The 27,770-nt window shown below is 44.8% G+C and overlaps 1 protein-coding gene across 1 annotated transcript in view; it reads right to left on the minus strand.

Moving 5' to 3' along the window:
- Window positions 1-2,209: 2,209 nt before the first annotated feature.
- The window catches only part of TRIM71 (tripartite motif containing 71), a 67,513-nt gene continuing 41,952 nt past the window's right edge, over window positions 2,210-27,770 (minus strand). The window contains exons 2-4 of the mRNA XM_055320870.1: window positions 20,207-20,374; window positions 6,891-7,025; window positions 2,210-3,661 (exon numbers count right to left, since the gene is read on the minus strand). Of these exons, the coding sequence (XP_055176845.1) occupies window positions 2,210-3,661; window positions 6,891-7,025; window positions 20,207-20,374 (1,755 nt within the window). The remainder of the gene's footprint in view (window positions 3,662-6,890; window positions 7,026-20,206; window positions 20,375-27,770) is intronic.

The raw sequence follows: 27,770 nt of genomic DNA on the forward strand, positions 1-27,770 counted from the left end.
AGGATTCAATCTTAAATGCTTCAATACAAGAAAGAGTGGTTCTACAAAACAAGACTTCCTGCCTCCTTCTCGCCCTGGAACACAGCAGGTGGAGGCAGCAACTTCACTACTTTCCAATTTTTTGATCGTTTATTGCATGCGGTTCTCCATTACGAAATCAGTTTTTTCCCATTTTGGTCATTCAGAAATAAAGCAAAGGGGAAGACACAGGGTACCTCCCGTCCTTCAAGGGCTGGACGGGAGAACAAATTTGATTGACTTGCTACACGGCCCCCATCATCTCCTTTTCTTCTGGGATGACAAAAACAAATTCCTCCATGTGTTACTTTATTCTGTTCACTTAAGACTAAACATCTCTATTGCAAGGGGTATTTCTCTTAAATACAGAAACTTGATGTGTCCTGTCTTTGTTTCAACAAAAGGTTTCCCTGTAAGCCGTGATCATTGAGCAGCTCTCCTGAGGAGTGCTACTCTGGAATCTGGTTCTTATTCAGTTATCTGGGGGAGTGCAGGGACCTATATAGCTTCTCACAATCAAGGTATCAGCTATACCTACTTTCTGCCTGTAAGACAGATAATGCCCAGAAGCACAAGGCTTTGTACCCAAGTCCAGCTCACTACAAACCAACCCTGTAAAGTGACAGATGCCAGCCCAGTTCTGCAGCGAGAGCCTGGCTTTAGTTTTCATTCTTTGGTACCGAGACAGAGGTATACATCCTACATTTTGGGTTGGGGCAATTTGGTTTACAAATCTTTTACATTCAAAGGCATTTGGGGGAAAAAGTTCACGTTAACCATGAGGTCCTACTGCTTGGCTCGGAGCAGAGAGTAGCAGACTACTCTGTAAAAGTGACCCGAGCGGAGAGTGTGCAGGGATGGGCTGTTCTTATTTTCACTTTCAAAAATTCTATTTTCCCTGAACTTCCAAAGCAGGAAAAAATTGTGCTTTTAAAGTAAAAGTTCATTTCTTTGCCTACTCTTCTGAGAAAAAGAAATACCTAGCATTAACAGAATAACATTCAAGCTGGGGTCGGGGATTGACCTCTGCCCTCCTGCAGATTTTGAGGGTAGCCAGTGTCTTTCTCATGCTCTCTGCAGATTACCTCGGCACATGCGTGCCCGCCCTCACTCAAGTCCACAGGCCAAGCAAGTCTGACACCCTCTTTTTGAGAATGAGGTTGGTTTTCTTCTTCCTTCCACTGAACTTTATAACCAATGACAAACTAAGAATACTTAACTTTTGAGAATACTTTTAATCAAAAATCCTAAGCTACATCTATTTTTTAGAAACCAAAGTGTGAAAAGAAAAGTCCCTTTGGGTGGTGGTGTATAATCTTCAGCTTTACTATTTTGGTGTAAGATGGCTCAGTACACACACACACACACACACACACACACACACACACACACACACCATCCTTATAAGAAGCAAAGATTACATACCCTAAAACATCAATAGTCTGCTTTTCTTGGCTAGCAAGCCACAGCCACATCCACATCTTCTAAGAATAAGAAACGATGCTGAACAGGATGATAAACACACTGAGGTATTAAAGGAGGACACAAAAAAGTTCTCTGTGGCAGCATTAAAAAAAGGGGGGGGGGGAAGATTTCCTAAAAAGATCAAGATAACAACACAATCTAATCCAATAAACAGTATTCTCCAGAACACAAATACTCTATCATTCAGCATTTTAAATCTTATTTTTCCACATTTTATAGTTTTTCTTTTTTTTCTTTTTTTTACTTAGTAGTTCTTTCATGTTTCCTTGGCTCAATCTACAGAACAAAACCCATGCCACACATCCAGTGCCCCCCCCCCAGCCAGAGACGCCAGGCTTGTGCATATCACGCCCCACAAAGGGTCTGAGGGGACAGTGAACTCCAGAGTGCGGGTGGGGAGGAGGGCAGAGGGCCTGCTGGAGAAGGAAATGTAAAGATTTATGAGGTAGATAGAAATTATCACGTCACAGGCTCAGTCCCTGCAGAAAAGATAAGTACATTCATCTGTAAAAAAATAAAGATGAGGTAGGACTCAAGCAATGTTGTACTCTTCTTGTTCTCTTTAAACAAAAGAAAAAAAGAAATTTCCCTGAGACTGTTTCTTCTTTGAAATTCAAAGGGGGGGGGAGGGAGGGAGGAAGGGCGGGGAGAGAGAGAGATGCATGCACACACGCACGCCCCAAACACAGAAGCCTAGAGAACGTGATTAGAAAATGAGGATCCGATTGTTGCCAAAGTCCACCACCACGATCATGCCATCGGGGGTGACAGCGATGCCAGAGGGCCGGTCCATCTGCCCAAAGCCACTGCCCTGGGTGCCAAACTTGCACAGGAAGCTGCCATTTGACTCGAACATCTGCACCCGGTGGTTCCTGGAATCGGCCACAATGATGCGCCCCTCCTGGTCCACGGCCACACCCTGTGGGCGCAGGAACTGCCCGTTGCCAGTGCCCTCAGAGCCCAGGAAGCGCGCAGACTGGCAATCAGGGTGGATGACCAGGAGACGGTGGTTGTTGAAGTCGGTGACCACCAAGTGGCCCTCATGGTTGAAGGCCACACCCCGGGGGGAGTCAAAGTGCTTCCAGAGTGCTCCCTCGAAGCCATACTTATTCAGGAAGACACCGTCAGGCCCAAAAAGCTGGATCCGGTGGTTACGGGTGTCAGAGACCAGGATCTTGCCCTCAGAGTTCACCGCCACATCCCAAGGGTAGTTGAACTGCCCATTTTTGGTTCCTTTCTCACCAAACTTGAGCAGGAACTGGCCCTCGAACGTGAAGACTTGGATGCGATGATTGTCCTTGTCGGCCACCACGATCCTGCGGGAGGTGTCGCAGGCCACGCCGGCTGGCCGGTCGAATTGCCCAGGCCGGGAACCCAGGGTGCCGAATTTGTGGTGGAAGGTGCCACATGGCTTGAACACTTGGATGCGGTTGTTGCTGCGGTCGGCCACTACAATGTAGCCTTCCTTGTCCACACTCACGCCCCAGGGCCGGCAGAGCTTGCCGTCACTGTCGCCCTCGCTGCCGAAACTCAGGCCCGGGAGCCCGATGCCCACATAACTGCGACCCGACTTGACCACCACCTTGAAGGGGCTGTTCTCAATGTGCTGGTTGCACATGGTGACTGACACCAGGTGCTCACCCTCCAGCTGTGGCCGGTAGCTGACCACGTAAGTCCCATTCTGCTGATCGCTCACCTCGGCACCAAACAGGTTGCCATCAGGGCCCAGGACCACTGCTGACATCAGGTCACCTCCTGAGAGGCGAGGCTCCCCATCGTGGTCATAGCCAATAACAGTGAAGGAGGCCACCTTCCCCTGGAGGGCTCGCTTGAGGCCATCACCCGTGGCCTTGGTGAGTGGTGCAAAGGCCCCGCTGCTGACGAAGCCAAAGGACTTGATGGCAAGGTACAGTGCCTGGTCAGGGGGCGTGAACATGACGCGGTCATCCTCTTGGGGCTGCAGGAAGCTACGCACGGTCTTCAGCTCCTGCACCTGGGCCAGCATGCGGTCCCGGGCCAGCAAGACATCCAGCGCCCGCCCTTCCTCCAGGACCTGCTGGACAGCGCTGATGGTGCTCTCAAGCTTGTTTAGGCTTTGCCGTAGCTTTTCCACCTGCAGGTAGAGGGACTTGGCTTTCACCTGGCGGATCTTCTCTACCTGTAGGGAGAGAAGACAGAGGCTTTGAAGCCAGCAAAACAAAAAAAAAAAAAAATGCCACTACACCATCTGACATGGATCACAGGAAGTTGCCTTGACCCATGCTGAAAAGGTGGAGGCTAGGGCTCCAGAAAAACTATTCCGTGCTCTTCAAAATGGCAAAGATCCAAGGGCAATGGGAGCCTGAGGAACTGCACCTAATACAAGAGGTGACTGCTAAAAGAACCAGTATTTGCAGAGCAGGAACGTGGACTGGGAGGGGGGGGCGGGGAGACACTGACGGACAGTGCTAGTGCACAGTGACCAGGCACAGAGGGATCAGACACCAGCATGGAATCAAGATTGGATTTCCTGCTTTTGAGGAACTGTGATGATGGAAGAGAATACCCTTGCTGAGAGCAAATAAACACAGAAGTGTTGAGGGCTAAAGAGGCATCCGGTCTCCAACACGTCACCTTACTCTCCCCTGAATCACATTACATACAAGAGTAGACACAGAGAGAAGGATGAAAAGGGGGCAAAATGCAAATAATCAGTAAATCTGAGTAAAGGATATATGCACCCCTTTTACCATTCCTTTCACTTAGAAACAAAATAGAAAAGCTAAGAACTGAGCACCTCCTCAGCACCTGCTATTTACTGAGCATCTGCTCTTGTGCCAGGCACTGAAGGCGCATAATGACCAGTACAGAATATGGTCCTTGCCCTCACCAGCAGGACTTGCCCATGGACGAGAGCACAGGCCAGTCTTGCGTCCCCCCAAGGGCTGAATTCTCAGCACGACTACAGAGCCTGCCATCTCTTCCTATTCTCCTTTGCTCCACCACCCCTACCTTGCCCCGAGCCCCCACCAAGACAGAAACAAAGAGAGACAGAGACAGAGAGATGTGGGGAGGGGGGAGAGAGAAAAGACAGTGTGTGGAGAGAGCGAAGGGATTTGTTGAGATCCTAATTCAAGGTTAAAACCTGTACCTCTCCACCCTGCCACACATCCCATCTTCATCTTCTCTGTCCTTCTGTCTTCACAGGGAGCCTAAGCCTCAGTCCCCAAATATGGATATAGTAAGTCTTTGGAAACCATTGGCTTGTATAATTTCCAGAGGGGCTCTCAATATCTAAATTGCTGTAATATATAAACCTAAATTGTGACCTGCTAAGAGAATTCCCGTTTCTGAGGTTCTCAAACCACACTGCTCTTAGAAATGTGGGATTTTGTCTGACCAATGAAACAGAGCCACTTCTCCATTCTTAAGTATTAAATCTGTACAAGTCCTTCAATTCTAAGTGAGTTCTCCTGTGAAGAGGATAAATGAGTCACCCAGCTGGTTTGTGCCATTTTGTAGAGAGAACCAGGACTTCTGAGAGTTCTACTAGTCAGAATGCTACAGAAAGTCTATTTCAGAATAAGGCCACACTGTTGGGGAGGCCTGGGTTTCAGTTAGATTTTTCCCCCGGGAAGGGGGGTGATGATGTGAGTTTTGACCCATCCATGCTTTTCTGTCCACTCTGGAAGCAGGACCCATGTGCGCAGAGGGGCCCATGTGGGGACAGATCAAAGAGAAGCTTTGTCCTTTGGTTTTACATTGGGCCAAACCTCTGGGCTTTGGTTTGGATTCCTCAGCCAGGTGGTTGCAGCGAGTCCCACTAGGTAGCCAACTCCACTAGAAACCTGTAAGCCACAAGCTGAAGAAGTCCATCTAGATACACAAAATGGGTCACCTGGCACTCAAGTGTCTTCAGGTAATGGGGAATGCAAGAAAATAAGATGTGTAACAAGAAGGTGGCAGGGCAGAGACAGGTAGGAAAGCTTTGCTGCAGGGGGCAGAAAAGTCAGTAAAACAGAGTGGGACTCCCATAGGTTTTGAGCTAAGGTACCATAATAAAAATTAAAGACAAATGGGACTCAGGTGTTCAGAAGGAGTAAGCTTATTTTAGAGGTTATCTGAGAATGAGTTTTTGGAAATGAAGTAAAAACAAAAGTATATTACACAAAGAGACCAACTCTTCTAAATTTGCTTCTCCAAGACTAAAAACTTGCTTTCCAAGCCTTCTGAAAGAGAAGTGCCTTTGGGAGAGGACAGGAGTAGGCCTCACAGGAGGGAGGGTACCTAAGGTGAGATCTGCAGGAACTCCTATGCACAAAGGCCTTTTCATCAGCAAATCCAGAAGAGCAAGTTTGTGGCAGAGTGCACCAGAGAGCTCTCAGGTTGCATGAAGTGGGCCTCTTTCAGTTATAAGTAACATTCGTGGGTGGCATGAGCCTTGCAGACCACGGGGGCATGTGAATGTCTGGAAGCCATGCCATGCCATGTCCACAAAGGTGCCTGCCTAAAATAAGTGCTGAATTAAATCCTAAGACTTTCTACGCAAGGATTCTTCTCTTCTTGTCAAAAGGCAACTGAGCATATTTCTTGAGGTCAGCAGAGGCAGAAAGCAATTATTTATAAGCTAACTAAATGGGAAAATGCAATGAAAAACCAACATAGCCTTCCCGAAACGGAGATACCACCTCTACCTTCACATAGTTTAGAGGATTAAAACGAGCATTCACACACTTAAGTGCACCCTTTAAGTCAACTATGTAAAAAGTCTTATGCATTAAGAAAATGTAATTATATAGCTGAATTCACTTGAGATACTGGTCCCTTCATAGGCACATGCTCCCCTCCCCTCTTTCTGAGGAGGGGGGGATGGTAAGATCAGAGAAGAAAATGTTGGGATAAGGACTTGGGTGGGGAAAGCCCACCTACCAGCTAATTTTTACGTGTACAGCACACCAGCGCGCTAGGCACTCTTTCCTGCCGCACCAGAAGAAAGGGTGCTCGCTCGCTGCCCTCTCAAGTGGGAAGCTGTTTTTCAAGGGGTCAGAAAGTGTAAAATAAGGCAGGACACCCAAAATAAGGATACTTCCTAGCAGCCTGCTTTCATACCAACAGTCTCAATCATGCTCTTGTGTTTCCTTGAGTGTGTGCAACATAAAATCTGAAGTTTCTTCCAGTCCTGGGTACCTGACTACTTCTGAGAAGGCTTCTTGTGGCTGTAGTGCTCAGATGGCATCCACAATGTTATAGGGATCCCTGCACCTGCTGCCAACCAGCTTTATATGTAAAATCTCCAAGTGTTCTAAAGTTAGACATTAGAATCCAGCTAATTAGAATTAGCTGCAGTTCACTGAAAAAGTGCTGGCTAGACCAAGAGGCCCAGGTGGGGGTGGGCAAGCTCCTGTTACCTTCCATAGCAGCTCGCACTCCCGCTCCTCCAGGGCTTTCTTGTGCCTTGCAGTCACAGCTTTGACCTCCGACTGTACCACCTTTGCCTTCATCTCCACCTGCTCCGCCACAGTCTGGGCCTGCTCGATGCTCAGCTGAAAATCAAGAACAAGCTCGTGCCATTAGAAGGACTTCCACTCCTCATGCAAAACATTTAAGTCTACTTGTTTCAAATCCAAAAAACTAACACCCTGGGCCCCTAGACCACTTGATCCACTTCCTTGGAAAGAAAGCGGGCACATAGGGAGAGAATGGCATCTGTTGGACATGTAACTGAAGGAGTTGCTGGCAAGTGCTGTGTTTCTTTGTATGGGAAATGCACCTACACAGTGAATGTCAGGACTATTAAGAGCTGCTCTGACACAGTGAAACCAGTGTAGTTGGGATCAATGTGAAATGTACCACTCCCAGCACATGAACCACTTCCCACAGACTTTTCTGGCCTTACTTGTGGCCTGAGAAACCCCCGCAGGCTGGCACAGCGCTCATGTCAAGGTGCAGAACAGCTGCAGGCCAGCAGTTAGCCACCATATTCCTGTCGAGTCATTACCAACTTAGCTCTTTCCAGCCAGCACCTGCCCCAAGCAACACTAGGGATACGGTCTGAGCCGCCAAAGAAACCACACGTGCCCCCTGTGGTCAGCTTGCCAGACTCTCTACCCACCACCACACACCCTACCCTTTACCACCAGCCCTAGGTAAATCAGCCAGTTTAATCAGAAGTATTCTTGTTCATAAAAAATTAATCAAAACAGAAGGCCCAGTGTTGTCATTAATATTAGATGATGTGTCTTGAAAAGCCACAGGATTTCTTTGATATACTGAGGTATTAAATCAGGGATTCTGAACTGCTGGTGGTGCAACATGTCTTAGGGTGTATGCTCCAAATCAGGAAGTGCCTAGAGAAGCACAAAGGGTTTGAAACCTGGTTTGAGATCAAGAATCGCTCACGGGTGACCAACACCAAGTGTGCCCTGGACTAAGGGTTTCCAGCATGTGGAGCATATCTACAACTGAGGCTGTCCAGTCCTCCTAGGAATCAGGCTTCAAACCCTATCTCCACATCCTTTTATCTGCAAGACCCCAGGCAAGTGCCCGGACTTCTGCAATCTTGGCCAATGGGAGAAGATAGGATAATAGATGGAAGACCCAACCTAGCTCCTGTCATACAGGTACAGTCATGTACCTAGGCCTACTCACACTTCCTGACCCATTTTGCTTTTAAATTGTGATAAAATACATAGAACTAAAATGTACAGTTACTGACATTTAGCACATTCCACCCAGCTCCCAAAAACTTCCATCACTGAAAGGAAGCTTCCATACCCATTAGGCAGGCCTTCTCCATCTCCCCTCCCTCTCCTCCATTGCAATCATAATGGTTTCTATTCTGGATATTTCACAGAAATGGAATCAGACAATACACTGGCAGCCTTATTTGTATATGAATATGGCTATGACTCGTTTAGTCACTTACAACTGGGAGGCTCCTCACCCCCTTAATTCTCTCAGTCTAGAGGACACGCCAATGGTACAAAAGTCACCTCCACATCGCAGGTGCCCCCTCATCACCCATGGTTGCCATAGCTAAGTGCTTATGGTATTCTCTGCCCCATCCCTGTGAATACAGGTGTTGCATGGACTGATCTGGAAGGCTCATAGACTATCCATGGGCTGGAATGCCTCCTCTTCCAAATTCACCCGAAATTCTAATCCCAGCTTAGATGCCACTTCCTTCCTGAAACTGGCAATGAAGGACACCTTCCCATGTTTCTGTTCACCTTTACTACCCCACTCCAAGTGTCATTACACATCCAACTATTGGGGGGGGGGCACAGGGTTAGGTATATAAGTTCATGATACTTAGCCACTGTTGTAGCAGAAATAATATCTATATATTTTACACTTGCTCACTTCTACAGCCATAAACATTTATCAAAGCAGTTGTTAAATATATTGTTTTAAACACGGTCTCCCCCAAATTCAGGCTGACTAGTCAAGAGCAAGTCATACCAGATAGTGCAAGTCCTAAATCCAATGACTAAAAATCACGGAAGGTCACATGGAGACAGGCATGTGAAGAGAAGATGGAGGCAGAAATTAGGACTGATGTAGCTAACAAGCCAAGGAAAACCAAGGATGCTGGAAAAAGCACAGAAAGATTCTTCCCTACAGCCTTCAGAGAGCACAGCCCTGCTGACACCTTGCTTTTGGACTTTTAATACACTAAATCATCTGAGAATAAATTCCCATTATTTTAAGTCACCAGATTATAGTAATTTGTTATATCAGCCCTAGGAAACAGTAGCCAACAAACTGAAGCAGATGGAAATACCAAATTACCCAAAGATAAAAAAAAAATTTGATCAATCAGTGGATGAATCTAAGCACCTATCCTAATAGACTTGGCAGATTTCAAATGTCTCAGGCAGTCAGGATTGATTTAGAAAACGGGAAAAATCTCATTAGACATGCACAGAGAGGATTTATTATTTTTTTTAATTTTTTTTTATTTATTTATGATAGTCACAGAGAGAGAGAGAGGCAGAGACACGGGCAGAGGGAGAGGCAGGCTCCATGCACCGGAAGCCCCATGTGGGATTCGATCCCGGGTCTCCAGGATCGCGCCCTGGGCCAAAGGCAGGCGCCAAACCACTGCGCCACCCAGGGATCCCCCACAGAGAGGATTTAACGTAGAAAATTGTGGTTAAACAGGAAGTGGAAAACTGCCAGGGCAAAGGGCACTTGCAAGATGAAAGACGGACAGTGCCTGCCATGAACAGCAACCACTCTTGGGCCAGGAGGACACAGAGAAGAGAGGAGGGGTTACAAGTAGAGACTAGGGGTCCATGCCCAGCTCATTCTGGAAGTGGCTGAAGCTGCAAACTGGAACTAATCTCTGCTGCTGGGGTGGAAAAAAATGCTGCTGCTAAGAACAGGAAGCCAAACGAAGAAGGAAGTCCCCTTTCCCAACTTCCGGATATGTGGTTTGAAGTGCTGCAGCCCAGCACCACGTGTGAAAGGGTCGGTTATAATGGAGAGCATAGAAGAAGTGACCCACACATGCTGTCTTCAGATGTGCTGGTAGTAATTAGCACTAGCTGATGTCCAAGTCAATACATGACCAAGGCAACCAAGACTTCATCCACGTATTTCTTAGATTACTCAATGGAAAACACAGGCGGCAAATGCTTTCTATTTATATTGATGCTATATTATATATTGAATGAACTGCTTCTCTGTAAATACCAGAAGAAATCAAAGCAACAGGCCTACATTCCTGCAGGGCAAGAACAGGCAGGAGGGTACAGTGACCACCCCCTTGTGTACCAAGAGGGTCTACACAGCGAATGTCTTATTTACCTCTCTCCCTCCAGTCTCCTAGCCAGGCCTGCTCCCTTGTGTTTCTTGCCAGGTCCCTAGCAGGTCGTTGGGTCTGGAATTCCTGTTCTGCGACAAGAACAGTTTCTTGCATTTTTTAATCAGGTAGAAGGGGTACAAAGCCCTTACTGTGATTTGAGGGATCCCCAAGTGTGCAGGGTTAGGATCATTCCTCGAGTTAAGAGTCATAAGAGCCCTATGTGTGGAGACAAAAAAATAAAGCTTTCTTTTCCAAATCATACGCAGTCAGGCACCGCATTCCAAGATGTATGACCGGGACCTGCTTAACTAGTTCACATTATCTAAACAGGGCATTTGAGGGAACCCAGAGGTAGGTGGGGTGGGAAAACAACAGCAGGTAAAAAATGCTGGGTAAATCTCAAAAACAGAAACACAATTTGAAATACAGAGAGGAAATTTAAAAACTACCCACCCAATAAGCATGGGGCTTGAGAAAAAAAATAGAAGTCATCTTTTAGATGTTAATGCTGTGTGCCAGCTGAGCACTGAGTGCTGGCCACTGAGTACAGAGGAAGCAGAGGCCACCTGGGTTTTACAGGGAAGAGTACAGAAAGTGATGAATGATGTCTGCTTGTGAAAACTGCGGTGGCCAGATGACTGGTTTTGAATACCAGTACGGATAGGGACACACAGGTTGGCTTAGTCCCTTAAGCATCTGACTTCAGCTCAGGTCATTTTCTTTGGGTCCTGGCATGGAGCCCTGCATTCAGCTACCCACTCAGTGGGCAGTCTGCTTGTTCCTCTCCCTCTGCCCCTACTCCTGCTCATGCTCACTTAAATAAATAAAATCTTTAGAAAAAGAAAAGAAAATGTCCTGATAGAAGATGACACAATGCAAATGTCACTCAAAAACTCAGACCACAAAACCACATATGCGAACTACTGTAGTTCACTCTAAAATATAATTTTATCACACTTAATACCCTGAAACTATGATTTATCTTAAAAGTGTCAATGGGCTTTTCCCTCTGCTAAGTGTATATAAAATAAATGTACATATTACAATCAATGGTGTCTTATGTGTGATAAAGAAATACAGTAATTGGGACGCCTGGGTGGCTCAGCGGTTGAGCATCTGCTTTTGGCTCAGGACGTGATCCCGGAGTTCTGGGATCAAGTCCCGCATTGGACTCCCTGCATGGCACCTGCTTCTCCCTCTGCTTATGTCTCTGCCTCGCTCTGTGGGTCTCTCATGAATAAATAAAATCTAAAAAAGAAATATAGTAAATGAAAAATCAAGGCACTCCTCGCATGGGCAGCAACTATATTGTTGGTCCTAATTATGGGTATCTGCCCCACCCCAGATCAGCGCACCTTAGGAAATCCTCTAATTATGTTAAGTGCCCAAAATGTTGTACTTCCAAGAAGACTCAAAGTGAAAGTAACAAGATGTTTTCAAAAGCAATAAAAATGAGTAGTCACGCTGAAAACATTTATGAGGTACACTACATCTTTCATGCTTCCTTTGTTGTAGGTAGCTTTAGACCCTCACCAGGATCAATTCTTTTTACAGGAGTAAATAGAAGTAATTGGGAGAATTTACATTTGGGTGCTTTTTTCTAGAACTGAGTCTTTCAAGCTAAATATACATAGTGAGTCTTGTAGTCATAACTTAGGAACTGTAGTTCATAGTCAACTGTACATTGGAAAGTTATAATTTAATAATGAATAAAAGTCCCTGGTTGAAGAAAGGGACTGGAGGTCCCAAAAGTATTTTCTAAACAAAAGCTAGTTAAAGGAAAGGAAAACATACAAATCCCAAGTTGTACTGAGTTCAGATATATTGTAAAAGGTCACTGATACTCAAGGAGGGTGGTGTAAAGTTTCTAAGAACTTATATCTGCCTGCAGATTTGGTCTGGCGAGTGTCCTTTAATTTTGGGGTATGTCCACGCATTTTCATCTGGTCCAAAGGAAGCTCCAATCTGTGCTACCCAAGCACGGTGCCCAAGGAGAAATGAAGGATGCCAAGCCAATCAAGAGCCCTTCCCTGAAATTTTACAAATGGAGTTTCCAACCTCTCCCTCCACCCCAAAAGAGGAAAGGAGAGGAAAAAGGAAAATCCTTCCCTGAGGAAGGTTTGCTTGAACAATGCAAGACTGAAGAGATATCCATGTATGCCAATCATGTTCAATAGCAAGAACGAGGTCACCATGGAGAGAGGCAGAGTTAAGTGACAGAGTAGTGGCATCAGGGTCCGAGTCCCTGGACACCTGAAGCCTGATCCATCTATATTCTCCTACCCAGTCACCTGAGACTATTCATCTCCTTTCATTCAACCACCACCAAGCATCCTAATTAAGAGAGCATGGGGGAAACGTTAATTAGGTCATGGCATATTAAAGTTCTTCAACCATTTTTCTTCACCTTTGCATACATTTATGTGTGAATGTACAAGAAGGGAGGGTAGGTGGGAACAGCGACCCCAAATGGAGAGGTAACCATCAGTTTTCGATTCAAACCGCAATTCCTCTACTCATTTTTAGTGTGACTTCTGGAGGGTTACCTAATCTCTTTTAAGCAAAATGGAAAGAATGACACCCAAACCCCAGGCATTATTTACAGAAAATGCCTGTTGCAATGTGCTCAGTAGACAGGGACTCTTAATTCTTGCTGATGAAAAGAGAAGGCCTATGGTTAAGTTAATGAGATCTGGGATCTCAGGCACAGCAACTAAATTTTGTGCTTCCATTTCCCTATCTATAAAAGTAATTTCTAATAAAAACAATGTCTTCTTGATCTACTTCCTGGGCTGGTTTACATTAATTCATATAAAATAGGCATTCTCCGCATTCCTCATGGCAAGGAGTTCCTGCAGGTTATGTGGTCAACAAGTAATCAAACAAATAAAGTCAGGGAACCAAAGTAGTGCAGAAAGTCTAAAAGTAACTTACATTTTCATTTACAAAACTTAAAAAAATTATGCTTAGTCATCAACTCAGCACTCCTTAATTAAAAAAAAATATTTTATTTATTTTTTCATGAGAGACGAGAGAGAGAGAGAGAGAGAGAGAGAGAGAGAGAGAGAGAGAGAGAGAGGGGCAGAGGGAGAAGCAGGCTCCATGCAGGGAGCCCGACGCAGGGCTCAATCCTGGGTCTCCAGGATCCCGCCCTGGGCTGAAGGCAGCGCTAAACGGCTGAGCCACCAGGGCTGCCCAGCACTCCTAACTTTTTGCTAAATGGTACAGTATCACTCTTGTTTAACATGAAGAGTTTTTTTAACCAGGTAAACAACTTACGTTCAATAAGGGACTTGTCACCCTTATCATTACTATTTATACTAATATCAGATGAAAAGTAACAGAAAGGTCTATCTTATTTAAGGCTATAATTAACATGGATAAAAACTCCCCTGCAAATGGCTAAAATAAATACCACAGGAAAACAAGGCTAGTTAAAATGTGGAGAAAGGAAGGGGAATCCTCTTAAACTGTTGGTGGGAATGCAAGCTGGTGTAGTCACTCTGGAAAACTGTATGAAGGTTCCTCAAAAAGTTAAAAATAGGGGCTCAGTGGTCTGCCTTTGGCTCAGGGTGTGATCCTGGGATCAGGATCAAGTCCCACATCAGGCTCCTTGCATGGAGCCTGATTCTCCCTCTGCCTAGGTCTCTGCCTCTCTTTCTGGGTCTCTCATGAATAAATAAAATCTTTTAAAAAAAACTTTTTAAAAAGTTAAAAATAGAACTGACCTATGATCCAACAATCCAATACTAGGAATTTACCTAAAAGACAGAAAAATACAGAGGGTACACATGAACCCTGAGGTATATAGCTGCATTATCAACAATAGCCAAATATGGAAAGAGCCCAAATGTCCACCAACTAATGAATGGATAAAAGGGGTGTGTGTGTGTGTGTGTGTGTGTGTGTGTGTAATAGAATATCACTCAGCTATCAAAAAGAATGAAATCTGGCCACATTCAACAATACAGATGGAGCTATAGTATATCATGTTAAGTGAAATAAGTCAAAGAAAGACAAATATTGTATGACTTCCACTTAAATGTGGAATTTAACAAAACAGATGAACATAAAGGGGAAAAAGGCAAACCAAAAAATAGACTTTTTTCAATACAGATTTTTAAGATTTATTTACTTACTATTTGTTTGACACAAGAGACAGAGCATAAGCAGGGGAGCAGCACAGGGAGAAGGAAAATCAGACACCCCGCTGATCAGGGAGACTGATGCAGGGCTGCACCCCAGGACCCTGAGATCATGACCTGAGCCAAAGGCACAAACCTAACCAACTTAGCCATCCAGGCACCGAAGAAACAGACTCACAGAGAACAAACTGAGGGTTGCTGAAGGGGAGGTGGCTAAGAGGATGGGCTAGATGGGTGATTAAGGAGAGCACTTGTGGTGAGCACTGGGTGTTGTACATTAAGTGATGAATCACTGAATCCTAAACCTGAAAATAGTACTATACTGTATGTTAACAAACTGGAACTTAAAAACTTGGAAGGAAAAACAAACAAAACTCCCCCTTGCAACTGATGTGGAAGACTGGATTTGGGCCAATGGATATAAGTGTTGTGCAAGCCATCTGGGAATACTCAATAAAAGGTGGGAGAATGCCGGTTTCCTTTCAATGGTCCAGAATATAGATGTGCTATCTTGTGTTCCATCAGCCATTTGTGGCCATAGGGATGAATGTTAACACCTCGGTATGTGGGGGAAAGCTGAAGGACTCTCCAATGACTAGCACTTTCTCCAGACAAAGTTTTTTAAACTAGAGAGATTATAACTTTGCGTACTTAAGGTATCACATTTGGGAGCAGAGTGAAGGCCTGTTACTCATGGCTAAATTCATTTCCTACTTGATTAAAATGGAACAAAATCCTAAACTATGACAAATGAACCACTGCTTGGGGACACAGAAACGGTAAATGAAGGATTACCCTTAGAATTTAAGAAAACGTTTGGAGGTAGTAGACATATTCCTAACCTTGGCTATGGTGAGGTTTTCATGGATGGAAATATAGGTTGAGTGTATGCTGGTATGCTTTAAATACATGCAGTTCATTGTCTTACCATTTTTCTTCAAGAAATCTTAAAAAAAAAACCTGCCCCAGTCTCACCATAATCAGTAAACACTACTGTTTATATTTTGGCCTGTTTCTATTTCCTCTCATAATCTTTTTATGCATTGTTTAACTGTTTTTTGTGATTTTTCCTGAGCTAACTTCAGGGTTTGCTAATTTTGGTTAACACTGTTTTGTAATGTGATCACAAACATTTTATAAATTTAAGGGGCTAAAAAACCCCTAATTCCTGTTCTTGACCATCCATGCCTTGGCCTTGCAGATTCCTACAAGAGGCCCTTCCATATGTGAAAATTCCGGATATTTTTCAAAACAGGTTAGCCCACCCACAAAGATTAAGCGTGGTGTACATACTTACCGAAAATAGAACTCTCTAGTGTCTTTTTAATTGGTTTACTGCTCAGTTTGCATTAAGTGGTTGGACTGTCCCTTTGGAAGGTGTTTGCATCTCTTTCATTCCTTTATCTGCTTGTGCTTTCCTTCCTAAAAGTAGTGCTTACCTATTATGACCTTCTCAGAACAACTATTTCTCTACCCCATTTCTAGTTTTTACTTTTTTTTTTCCCCTTAAAGCTGGTCCCATACTGGGCTCCAATGCAGGACACTCACGAAGATTGATAAAGAGTCAGGCGCTGTGGCTCAGGTCAGGATTCAGGGGTCCCTGCAGGGAGCCTGCTTCTCCCTCTGCCTATGTCTCTGCCTACCTCTGTGTCATACATACATACATACACACATACATAAAAATCTTACCCAAAAAAGAGGCGCTTAACCAACTGCCTTTGGCTCAGGTCATGATCCTGGAGTCCCAGGAGGGAGCCCCACGTGGGGCTCCCTTGTCAGTGGGGAGTCTGTTTCTCCATCACCCTCTCCTCCTCCCACTTGTACTTACTCTCTCAAATAAATAAAATCTTTTAAAAAAGTGGTAATAATATGCACAAGTTCTTGGGGCTCCTGGTTGGCTCAGTCAGAAGAACATGAGATTCTTGGGACACGGGGTGGCTCAGTGGCTGAGTCTCTGCCTTCAGCCCAGCACGTCATCCTGGAGTCCCAGGATGGGGTCCCCCATCAAGCTCTCGCCAGGGAGCCTCCTCCTTCTCTCTCAGCCTATCTCTCATGAATAAATAAATAAAATCTTTAAAAAGAAGAGTAACAGCAAAAACAACAACATCATCATGAGAATCTTGATCGCGGGGTCATGAATTCAACCCCGTGTTGGGTATAAAGGTTACTTAAGGTTACTTAAAAATTTGGGGGGAAAATGCACAGGTTTCTTGTATCCCATATAATCTTAGAATGCTTTTGCGTCTCTGGGTATTTAACATATATATCCACTTTCAGTTTGGGTTTCTCTTTTGTTTAAATACTGCCCCCTCCTTTCCATGCAATATTCCTTTAACCTAGTTTGGTTTTTATTCTGGTATTTGCTACAATTTAAATTATATATATATGCCTTTATCACCTCTTATTTAGTGTGATGCCTTCTTAAGTTACTAGCAGAAGTAAAGCCTATTTCCAGGATATATACTGTTTCTTGGATCTGTCAATTTGCCAATACAAACAAGCAGCTCCCGAATGATATGTTTATTCAGTATTACTATTTTTTTTATTATTATTCAGTATTACTATTAAGAGTAAATGAACAGGTTGAGGACAATTTCTTAGACCAGTGACTTCCGACTCAAACTTGCGATTTAAATGTTCTTTGAAAAGGAAATCAGAATCTCTTTTTACCCTGTGATCAGAATAATTCTGTATTTTGGTTAAATGGATTCAGTGATTTAAAGGGTGGAGGAGGGCTGTGTGGCACCAATTATATGTATTTTTTAAAATAACTTATCACTCCCCCAAAATTTTATTGTAATTGCTTGTGTTCCTCCTTCCTTCCCCAGTTTGCAGAAACCAGTCTTCTGATATTCTTTAATATAAAAGCTATAGGGATCCCTGGGTGGCACAGCGGTTTGGCGCCTGCCTTTGGCCCAGGGCGTGATCCTGGAGACCCGGGATCGAGTCCCACATCGGGCTCCCGGTGCATGGAGCCTGCTTCTCCCTCTGCCTGTGTCTCTGCCTCTCTCTCTCTCTGTGACTATCATAAATAAATAAAAAAAAAAATTTAAAAAAAAAATATAAAAGCTATAAATGGCAGCATAAAAATTATATGGTTGGGCCCTTTACCTCATTAACATTTTAATCAACTGCAAGGAAAAAAAAAAAAAATCAAGGGCCTGAAGCACCATGCACCCAAAGCTGTGTCTGTTCCTGGCATTTCAAGGTCACTTCTTTACCCTGTGGGGAACCTCTCAAAATCTCAGAATTTGTCATCCTTGAGTGACCAAAGGAGAAAACACCTGTGGATTCACATACAAGTCTTATTATCTCTTTATATCAATAAACAAAAGCATGCCCTGTACTAGATGGTGGCTGTCTTTTCCAGTGTCTTCTAGATGGCTTTTAGAGGAGTCCCTGAGACAGAACTCTACACAACCTTTCAGAACTGTATTATCCCTTAATAAAGCAAAGGCTCAGTTAAATATTCACTTAACACATGCAAACTCCTCTCCATTCTCAATGAGTTTCAATGACACACAACTGAGTGTCCTGACCCCTAGAAGGAATCCATTTGCAAAACACTAGCTCACAATGAAAAGTGGGTCATACCCACTCTGACTTTGGAGACAGAGCTTGTTTCTAAGGCTCACATGGGAACAAACTGGTTCTTCAGGCGAGGATTTTTGAGCAAAACTAACTTGTTCTCAATCTTTACTTCAACTTCTCTTTCCCCACAAAGGCATGTGCTGGCATCAGAGAGTGAAAGCAGAGGGAAAGAAGGCTGTGTTTTTTCTATCAACATCGAGAGGACTTCCTTCTTAACAGGTACGAAGGCCTCATTAGAGGGCCCCCAGATAATCTTAGGAATGGTCAGTGTAAAAAAAAAAAAAAAAAAAAAAGGAATGGTCAGTGTGTTGAGAAACTGATAAGAACACCCAGACAGAAATGGGTAGCCAATCATGCCTCAATCTTCAGATCATTGGGCGAGTGTAGGTTCTGAAGAATTATAACCAAGAGCCACAAAAGAGTACCCTTCCCTGCCTCCTACACACTCTTAATTACACAAGGACTTCTAGAAGTTAATTCATAACTGATGCAATTGATGTTCAGCAGATGTAGCTGGATATGGCCATACAAACTGAGCCTTCCACCTCAGCCCAGGTATCCCACCTGCCACTTGGCTCCTCTACCCAAAATGCCCCATCAGGCACAGTAGTACCTGTGCCAAGTAGAACCTTGAGTTTCATCCCAAGGTTCTTCTCACTACTCATACGGCAGACCCTCAGCTAACACTGTGTTTGCTGTAGAAAGATAAGCCCTGCAGACAAATTTTCTGCACGTCTACTTTCTTTCCTCTCCACAGAAAATTGAAATTTCTACTTCCTTGAGATGTCATCATTTTAACCACAGATCTCTCCTTAAGCCTCTAGCAATTCTCTCAAACACGTTTTAGAGACCCGAGTGTTCTCAACCTCCAAGGACAGAAAGGGGTTAATAACATTATACCACAACCTGGGTGGCAGAACTCAGACACAGCAGGTCTTTAAGCTCACCCAGGTGATACTGACAGCAGCCAGAGTCCAGGAGACACCAGCAGGGTAAGGCAATTAATCGACTGAGTCCTAATGGTAGTGGGAAGCCACAGACCATTTCATCCACAGGGACAAGTTCACCGAAATAGAACAGAAATAAAATAGAACCATGCACTAGCGGGGATGCTGGCAAGCAATGATTTAAGAGCAACCAAGAGCCACTCCGAAGGCATACAAAAGAAAGCAGACAACTCTGGCATAAGAATATGCCAGAATTAGTCACTGCAGAAACAGATTCTCAAACCTCTAATTATATGACTTAAATATCTGATGGTCTGACTCTTCAGAAAGACTACTTCACTATCATGCATAGGAATGTGATAGTTGCTGAGAAACTTGCTAACACCCAAAACCATTCATCTGCCCCTTCAATAGAACACAGGGTCCATTTTTCACATTCCCCCCCTCCCAAAATCTTATTTTTTTTAAACAATTCACATATTCAAATACTCTTCAGAATGTCAGTAGCAGTTTCCCATTCAATTTTTCCTTTAACAATTAGCAATGTTTCCTGGCTTTCAAGCTTTATCCTAGGAGACAAGAACACATCCCATGATTTTTTTTTCTTTTCCTAAAACCCTGTCACCTGGACCAGACAAGAAGATTGTAAATGAATTTTTAGTCATGCCATCACTTAACTGTAAAAGAACTCTGCTATGTCCCAAAGTTACACCTAACCCAAAAGGGATGGGGACTCAAGAAACACAAGGTCTCAAGTTACCAGGAGGTGGCTTTATTACTTAGAAGGAATTTGAGATAAACTTCTGTTGCTCACTGATTGCTCACCTATAAATAAATAAATCTGAGCAGCAGAGATATCTCTCTTGAAAGCATTAAGTAGCAAGTCTTCCTACAGTCCCGGCTGAGGAATGCTGATGCCCACCTCTCTTGGGGAGAGGTCTGGAGGAGAAGCAGGCTGATGGCGTGGTGGGGGCCCAGCCTCAGTGTCCACAACAAGCCCTGACTGGCTAGTCACCTTCAGCCACACCCCTCTCATCTTCGCAAACCCTCCACCTGCCCCCAAGGGATTACTGCTGGGTGGATGTCACATGAGCTCATTGGTTCATTGTTCCATGGCCCCCACACACTGGAACCTGCCCAGTAATCTACACATGCCATCTGAAAGGGAGTGGGAAAGGTTTTATGTGCAAGAAAGAACAAGGAAAGCAGATGAAAGGCAGAGAAGCACTGACCTGGATTGCCTGGCGGCCCTGCTGTGCGTCAGCCAGCAGCTGGATGGTAAGTGCCCGCGAGTCCTGCAGCGCCTCCTGGAGGTAGATGAAGCTGTGGCCCCCATGCCGGCCCATTGTGCACTCACGACAGATGGGCACTGAACAAGTGTCACAGTACAGGTGCAGCACCTGCAGACCAGAGAGGAGACAGGCATTATTAATCAGAGACTTGGGACTAGTGGGGGGGGGGGCAGCCATGGGGGTGCTCTGTGGATTCCAGAGCCTCAGCCAACTCCTTCCAATTTAACAAACACACCCCTACAGAAATAGGGAGCACTTCAATGTGAGCACAGCATGCCCTCCTTCCCAACCCTTCTGCCCCAAAATCAAAGAAAAAAATAACCAATTCCTCTATCCACTCCAGTTTCGTTCAGACCTATAACTGAGACACTCCAAAGGCAAAGAGGAAACAAAACAATTTCTCCTGGCATAAGAGATTTTCCCTATATCTCCCATTAATTACCTAGAAAAGTTTTAAGATTTTATTTCCCTGGTCTGAGATTGGTGGCCCAAATGAAAGAATACACCATAAAAATCTGTCTTGCCACCCGTGTCTGGTTCTGTGAAAGGAGGTTAGGAGCCAGTATTAATCACCCTCACACCACAACTTGCAGCCACCCTCCAATCAAGGAGATTAGTGCAAAGTGCAAACCATGGTTCTCCCAGGCACTCAAGCAAGCTACAGGCTTAAGCTTCTGGAAAGAAGGCAAAAAGCTAGTGGTAAGGTCAGCCAGCTTCTTGTCTTTCTTCTTCCTGCCAAGTTGTTCCAAGGAGTTGACCCTGAGAGGCAGCCCATGCTGACAGACCGCTTTATGTGATGTTCTGTATTTCCTGGGGCCCAGCATGCTGGGAGGCAGAAGGGTTGGCACAACCTCCACCTGCTGATAAATGAGAAGCTCTCAAGAGTGAAAGCTCCTTGGCACAGAAACTGTGCCAGTCTGGTTGCATCCCTCCAGAGCAGAGCACTTAGCACCACTCTCTGTAAATGTTTGCTGGACTGCTTTCAAGAGCAGGGCTTAAATTTGCTGCTGGTATACCTGGGTGTGAGCAAAAGCCAACCAACATGTAACAGGCAGAGAAGCGGTGTCGGAGGGGCAGTTTTCCTATACGAATATGCTTAATCCCCAGAGGAAGACAAGAGGTCATGTCGTCTTAGGGCCACACAGCAAGCAAGGGCAGAAGTGGGGGGGGCCAACATAAGCCTTGTGGAGAGCTGGTTCCAAGACATGCCTGACACCAGCTCTTCACCAGAGCACTAAGCACCTTAACTCAGTAAGGTGGAATAAGTCCTGTATGGGAGACTTGAGGCAAGGTGATTCCATGTAGCACAGTAGAGGAGCTCACCCTGGCCCAGGAGCAGACAGTGTTACAGGACACAGAGATGGGGAAGGAGGGCTCCAATGTTTCCATCAGGAAGACCCACAGAGAAAGGGCCCTGGGTAGAAAGAAGTGAGAATGTTGTATCTCTTCTCTTCAGGTTATTTTAAAGATTTATTTATTTGAGAGCATATGCTAGCTCAAATAAATGAGTGAGGAGAGAATCTCAAGCAGATTCCCCATTGAGCAGAGCCGCAACGAGGTGAGATCACAACGTGAGCCCAAACCAAGAGACAGATGAGACAGACGTCCAACCAGCTGAGTCACCCAGGTGCTCCCCATTTACATTATCTTATTAACTAACCAACACATTGGCAGAGAGCGTGTCCACTAGAAAATAAACTCAGGGACACCTGGGTGGCTCAGGGGTTGGGTGCCTGCCTTCGGCCCAGGGCCTGATCCTAGAGTCCCAGGATCGAGTCCCACATCAGGGTCCTTGCAGGGAGCCTGCTTCTCTCTCTGCCTGTGTCTCTGCCTCTCTCTCTCTCTCTCTGGGTCTCTCATGAATAAATAAATAAAATCTTAAAAAAAAGAAAAGAAAAGAAAAGAGAAGAGAAGAGAAGAGAAGAGAAGAGAAGAGAAGAGAAGAGAAGAGAAGAGAAGAGAAGAGAAGAGAAGAGAAGAGAAGAGAAGAAGAGAAGAGAAAACTCAGAGCTCAGTCAGGGAAGCAGGCCTACTCCACTCAGGGTTCAGGGCATTCAAAGTGATCCTGCATGGGTTAGTCTAATTCTCTGGAACTTTTGAATTCACAAATAGGGGGAAGATTTAGGATAACCATTTCTAAGAAATGGTTCTGATACGGAAAAGTTTTATGGACCCTGTTTTATAGGAGGGAAATGGGAACAGGTTTGTGACTGGACTCGGACACTTTGTCCAATGCAGTGCTTCCCCAGCAACCTTGGGAGACTGAAATTTGGGGATGGTAATTTGCCTTCAAGACCAATAGTGTGGGGATCCCTGGGTGGCGCAGCAGTTTGGCGCCTGCCTTTGGCCCGGGGCGCAATCCTGGAGACCCGGGATCGAATCCCACATCGGGCTCCCGGTGCATGGAGCCTGCTTCTCCCTCTGCCTGTGTCTCTGCCTCTCTCTCTCTCTGTGTGCCTGTCATATAAATTTAAAAAAAAAAAAAGACCAATAGTGTTTGGGGGAGGGAGAGGATCTTAGACAAGCTCCACACTCAGCCCAGATCCGGCCTGCTGCTGGGCTAGATCCCATGACCCTGAGATCATGACCTGAGCTGAAATCAAGAGTCGTATGCTTAACCAACTGAGCCACCCAGGGGCCCCATGACCAATAGCATTTTAAAATAGGTTCACCTTTTAGAGATGATCTAATCTTTCTAATCTGATAAAGCTAAAATTCTCAAGCTAACTTTCAATGCTAAACTGGAAAAGCTTAGGAGAAATTCTTAGTCTCTTTTTATAATGTGGTGCTAAAGCAACCCCTGCTCCCGTTTCAACAACTCAACCTCCTGCTTCCATCTGTGCAAGCATAACCACTCTCACTTATACAGTGAGTGGAAAGAACCTGAGGCTGTTAGCCCCAGCTTGGCACCATCTGGCCATGAAGCCATCTATCCAATCACCTGACTGAGTTTGTCTCATATATGAAACACAAGGGTTCTGGCTAGGTGCCTCAGGAGACCACTTCCATCCATAAAATCCCAGGAACCCTATTCTCAGGAACCCAACACCAGAAACCAAAAGGCTTTAAAATAATTCTAGGCTAAGCAAGGAAGCCAGGCACCAATTGTGTAACTACAAGGGACAAAAGTAATTTCTCCAGGTTTTAGGTTTTTATAATCCAGAGCCTGGATGATGTTGGACATAGGAGATACCTTGCAAATAGTTAAGTTTTAAAGCGTTCTGCAGAGGAAGTAGCCAGAAAAGAAATCCTGGTCGTAACAGGTAGCAACAGGGTACCCACAGCCCCTGGCACTGGGCCCCTCTCAATACCTATCCCTGAGAGCCCAGATATCTCCAAAGTGGGCAGTGGGGTCCTCTGGATGCAATCCTGCCTGGCATCACTTCACAGAGGACTGATGCAGCTCTAAGTGCCTAGAACACTTACAACATTATCACACTGTAATTTTGGAGATGCCAGTATTCTGCAGTTCCAGGAGGACAACAGGGTCATCACAGAGGTGCTAGGGGACACCCACGTAGTTGATAATAAAAAGCTATGGGTGAGTAAAACAGCATAATCCCAGTAGTGCTTATGATGAATAAATGATGAACTTTTTAAATAAAAAGGGCCTAAAACTGAAAATATGGCCAATTTTTATACACCGTCTAGCTAAAGTTGGCATAAACCTTTGGGAAGATTTCAAGTTCTACTTAGAAATTCCACATCATCTACGTGCAATTTCTAAGGTCAAAAACCCACAATTTTAGAGCTTGTGACAACACAGATAATAGGTAAGGGTGCACGTGGGTGCAATTCTCTCTGAAATAGCTGGAAGATTATTTATTTATTAAAGATTATTTATTCATGAGACACACACAGGCTTCCCGTGCGGGGACTCGATCCCAGAACTCCGGGATCACATCCTGAGCCAAAGGCAGATGCTCATACGCTGAGCCACCCAGGCATCCTGGAAGATTATTTTATTTTTTTTAATTTTGATTTATTTACGATAGTCACACACACACACAGAGAGAGAGAGAGAGAGGCAGAGACACAGGCAGAGGGAGAAGCAGGCTCCACGCACCGGGAGCCCGACGTGGAATTCGATCACGGGTCTCCAGGATCCCGCCCTGGGCCAAAGACAGGCGCTAAACCACTGCGCCACCCAGGGATCCCTGGGAGATTATTTTAAATGAAAAAACTGGAACCCACGTCCTCCAAAGGGCTAGAAATGTGGCAGAGGCCATGAACTGTGGCTCCGGAAAGCGGGGGAAGGAGTGGTCCTCTGGCGCAGGAATTCCAGGGCCTGGAGCTGCCTGTTTGGGGCTTCCCAGGCAGATGCACAACACGCCCCCCTCCATCCCCCTCCTCCTTTGCTTGGCGACAATCTGGCTGCCCCAGCTGAAAGGAGCAGGCTGACCTCTGACCTTCCAAGTGACCACCCTCTTCCCTGCCCCCAGCTTTCAGAAAGCCCCACCCACTGCCTTCCTCTCCCATAATTTCTAAAATACCAGGCAGAGACAAAGACCTAGGAATGTGGGCCCAGCAGGAGAGGAAGGAGGGAGGTTAAAGAAAAAATAAATAAATAAAAATACCAAGCAGGCAGGTTTACCTTAGCCAGGGTCTAAATAAAGTGCTTTATTAATGAACAAGACTGTGTACGTATTTCTGGAATCTACTTTTTATACTACCTGAGATGAAACAAAGAAAACACACACACACCCAGGGAACTCCTATTAGAGCACGGTGCATCTGAAAGAATGAGCTTCCAGTTTAAAATACAACTACCCACATCACTAAGGAATGTAAACTGAAAGGATGGAGGGGCTACTCCTCATCGAAATGCCCCAACAAACCGAAATGTATCCACTGCTGTACACTTACATAGGAGATTTCTTTCACATCCCTTAAAACGACTGGGGACATGTGGCCTCCCACAAACTCAGGCCTGAACAAAAGGAGGTCACCACCCACGCAAAGGGGTTCTAAGCCTCCCACTACAGAAATGAATTGGAGGATGGCAGGTGACGACCAAAAAAAGCCTTACCTGCATATGCCACACTGCACGCTCTCTATTTAAAAAAAAAAAAAAAAAAATTTAAACCAACTTCAAGGAGTAGAGTCGAGCCAGTCTGAAACTAAGCCTATTAAATAACCTCAAAACCAGCTTTTACATGATTTAGGGAAAATATACAGAATGCCAATGTTCCAAAACCAAGTTCAAATCTGGAGTCCCCCCTGCATCTCTGGCCACGTGCTGATACAGAGCTGTGACCTGGGGACATGGGGAAGAGGGGAACGAAAGAATCTGTACCAGCTGCACACACAATCACTACCACCACCTCAAATCGGCAGAATCATAGCTGAGGATGAGTTAATGTGGGGGGGGGGGTGCTGAAGCATTAAAAAAAATGTTTTAGGAGGGTGCCTGGCTGGCTCAATTGGTAGGGCATGCAACTCTTGATCTCGGGATTAGGACTTCTAGACCCACATTGGTGTAGAGATGACATAAAAATAAAATCTTAAAAAAAAAATACTAGGGAACATATATGCATTTTTATTTTTATTAATTTTTATTTATTTATGATAGTCACACACACACAGAGAGAGAGAGAGAGAGAGAGAGAGAGAGAGAGAGAGAGAGAGAGAGAGACAGGCAGAGACATAGGCAGAGGGAGAAGCAGGCTCCATGCACCGGGAGCCCGACGTGGGATTCGATCCCAGGTCTCCAGGATTGGGCCCTGGGCCAAAGGCAGGCGCTAAATCGCTGCGCCACCCAGGGATCCCAATATATGCATTTTTAGTGCAAAACAAATAGTTTTTTTTTTTTTACAAATAGTTTTTAAAATCTCCCAATTTCTCACTTGATTGTTTCTACTTTTTTTATGTAACCATCTAAAAATATGTTACATTCTATGCACATGTAAATTTTTAAAAAGATTTTCTTTATTTATTCATGAGAGACAGAGAGAGAGAGAGGCAGAGACACATGCAGAGAGAGAAGCAGGCTCCATGCAGGGAGCCCGACGTGGGACTCGATCCCGGGACTCCAGGATCATACCCTGGGCTGAAGGCAGGTGATAAACCACTGAGCCACCCAGGCTGCCCATATATAAATTTTTTAAAAGACACAAATAGGAATATATTTTGTCAGCCTTTTTTTCACTGAACTAGATTTACTTGGAGAATGTTCTGGGTCAAGCTGCCTGTTTTATAAATGGCTGCATGGTATGTTGCCTGTGGATGTACCACAACTTATTTAATTCGTACCTGCTAAGACTTTTAAAGCCATTTCCTGATTAAAAAAAAAAAAATCACAAGCAATGCTATGTTGCATTACCCTTGTTCTTTATACACCTCTTATTCCAATTTGGCAATATATACGATTGCTACATCACTTGATGTATGAGAAGAAAAATATACTTGCGAGGGTGAATAACAAAGATTTTCGAACTTACTAACTTTAAATCTCATCAACCTCCACACAGGTGAAAAAAAAAGGTTGTCAAGGCCCAGTTTCTGTTCCTGACAGGATCAAACATACACAAAAAGCCAGCAGGGGGACACAAGATGAGATGGTCAATGCTGGGATTGGGAGTCCATTTCTGCTTGGCTAGAAGGCTTCAGTGGACACTGAGACTAAAAAGAACCAGCTCAGAGGAGCAGCAATAAAGCAAGCCTTGTGTTTTGTATCCTCAGTGGTTGGTAAGGAGATGGTTCCCAAACACAAAGGCATGGGGACAGTGGGGCTGCTAGTTGGGGGTGTCTTTGGAGGTGGACAGCAGAAAGGGTCTCAGGCAATGTACGTGGAAAGAGGTGTTAAGAATAAAAACAACAGGGCAGCCCCGGTGGCTCAGCAGTTTGGCGCCGCCTTCAGCCCAGGGCGTGATCCTGGAGACCGGGATAGAGTTCCAGGAGCCGGCTTCTCCCTCCGCTTGTGTCTCTGCCTCTCTCTCTCCTCTCTGTGTATTCTCATGAATAAATAAATAAAATCTTTTTTTAAAAAAAGAATAAAAACAACACTTATCAGTCCCAGAGGATATTGTTCGAACACCATGTGAAGCAAACATTGGGGATCCATATGCAAACCCACAATGCCCTTTCTGCAATTCCCAAATCAACAGGCTCTGGAAACCCAGTGTTTATATAAGCTATTTGGCAGCAAAACCCAAACAGGCATGAAAATGATTTATGACTTTTACCTATAGCATTTAGTGTGAGAGTTCATGCACTTCACATGAGAAACGCTAATATTCATTATTTTGTGGCATTGTTACTTAATATATGTACACAATATTAACTGTCTAAAATCAGAAATCTTACATGTCGAGGAACATCTGAATGCAAGGACTTAGGGTACTGCCCATCTGGATTTGGACTATCTTGCTGAGCAAGATTCATTCCCAAGCTAAACTAAGAAAGAGTCAGAACTACCTGGTGGTGGAGTGGAGTGTCCAAGAACAGCCCAAACTGAGGTCACAGGAACCTACTCAGCTCCAGACCAAAATTTTAGGCTTGGCAT

Source organism: Nyctereutes procyonoides, unplaced genomic scaffold (genome assembly GCF_905146905.1).
Source record: "Nyctereutes procyonoides isolate TBG_1078 unplaced genomic scaffold, NYPRO_anot_genome, whole genome shotgun sequence".
NCBI lineage: Eukaryota > Metazoa > Chordata > Mammalia > Carnivora > Canidae > Nyctereutes > Nyctereutes procyonoides.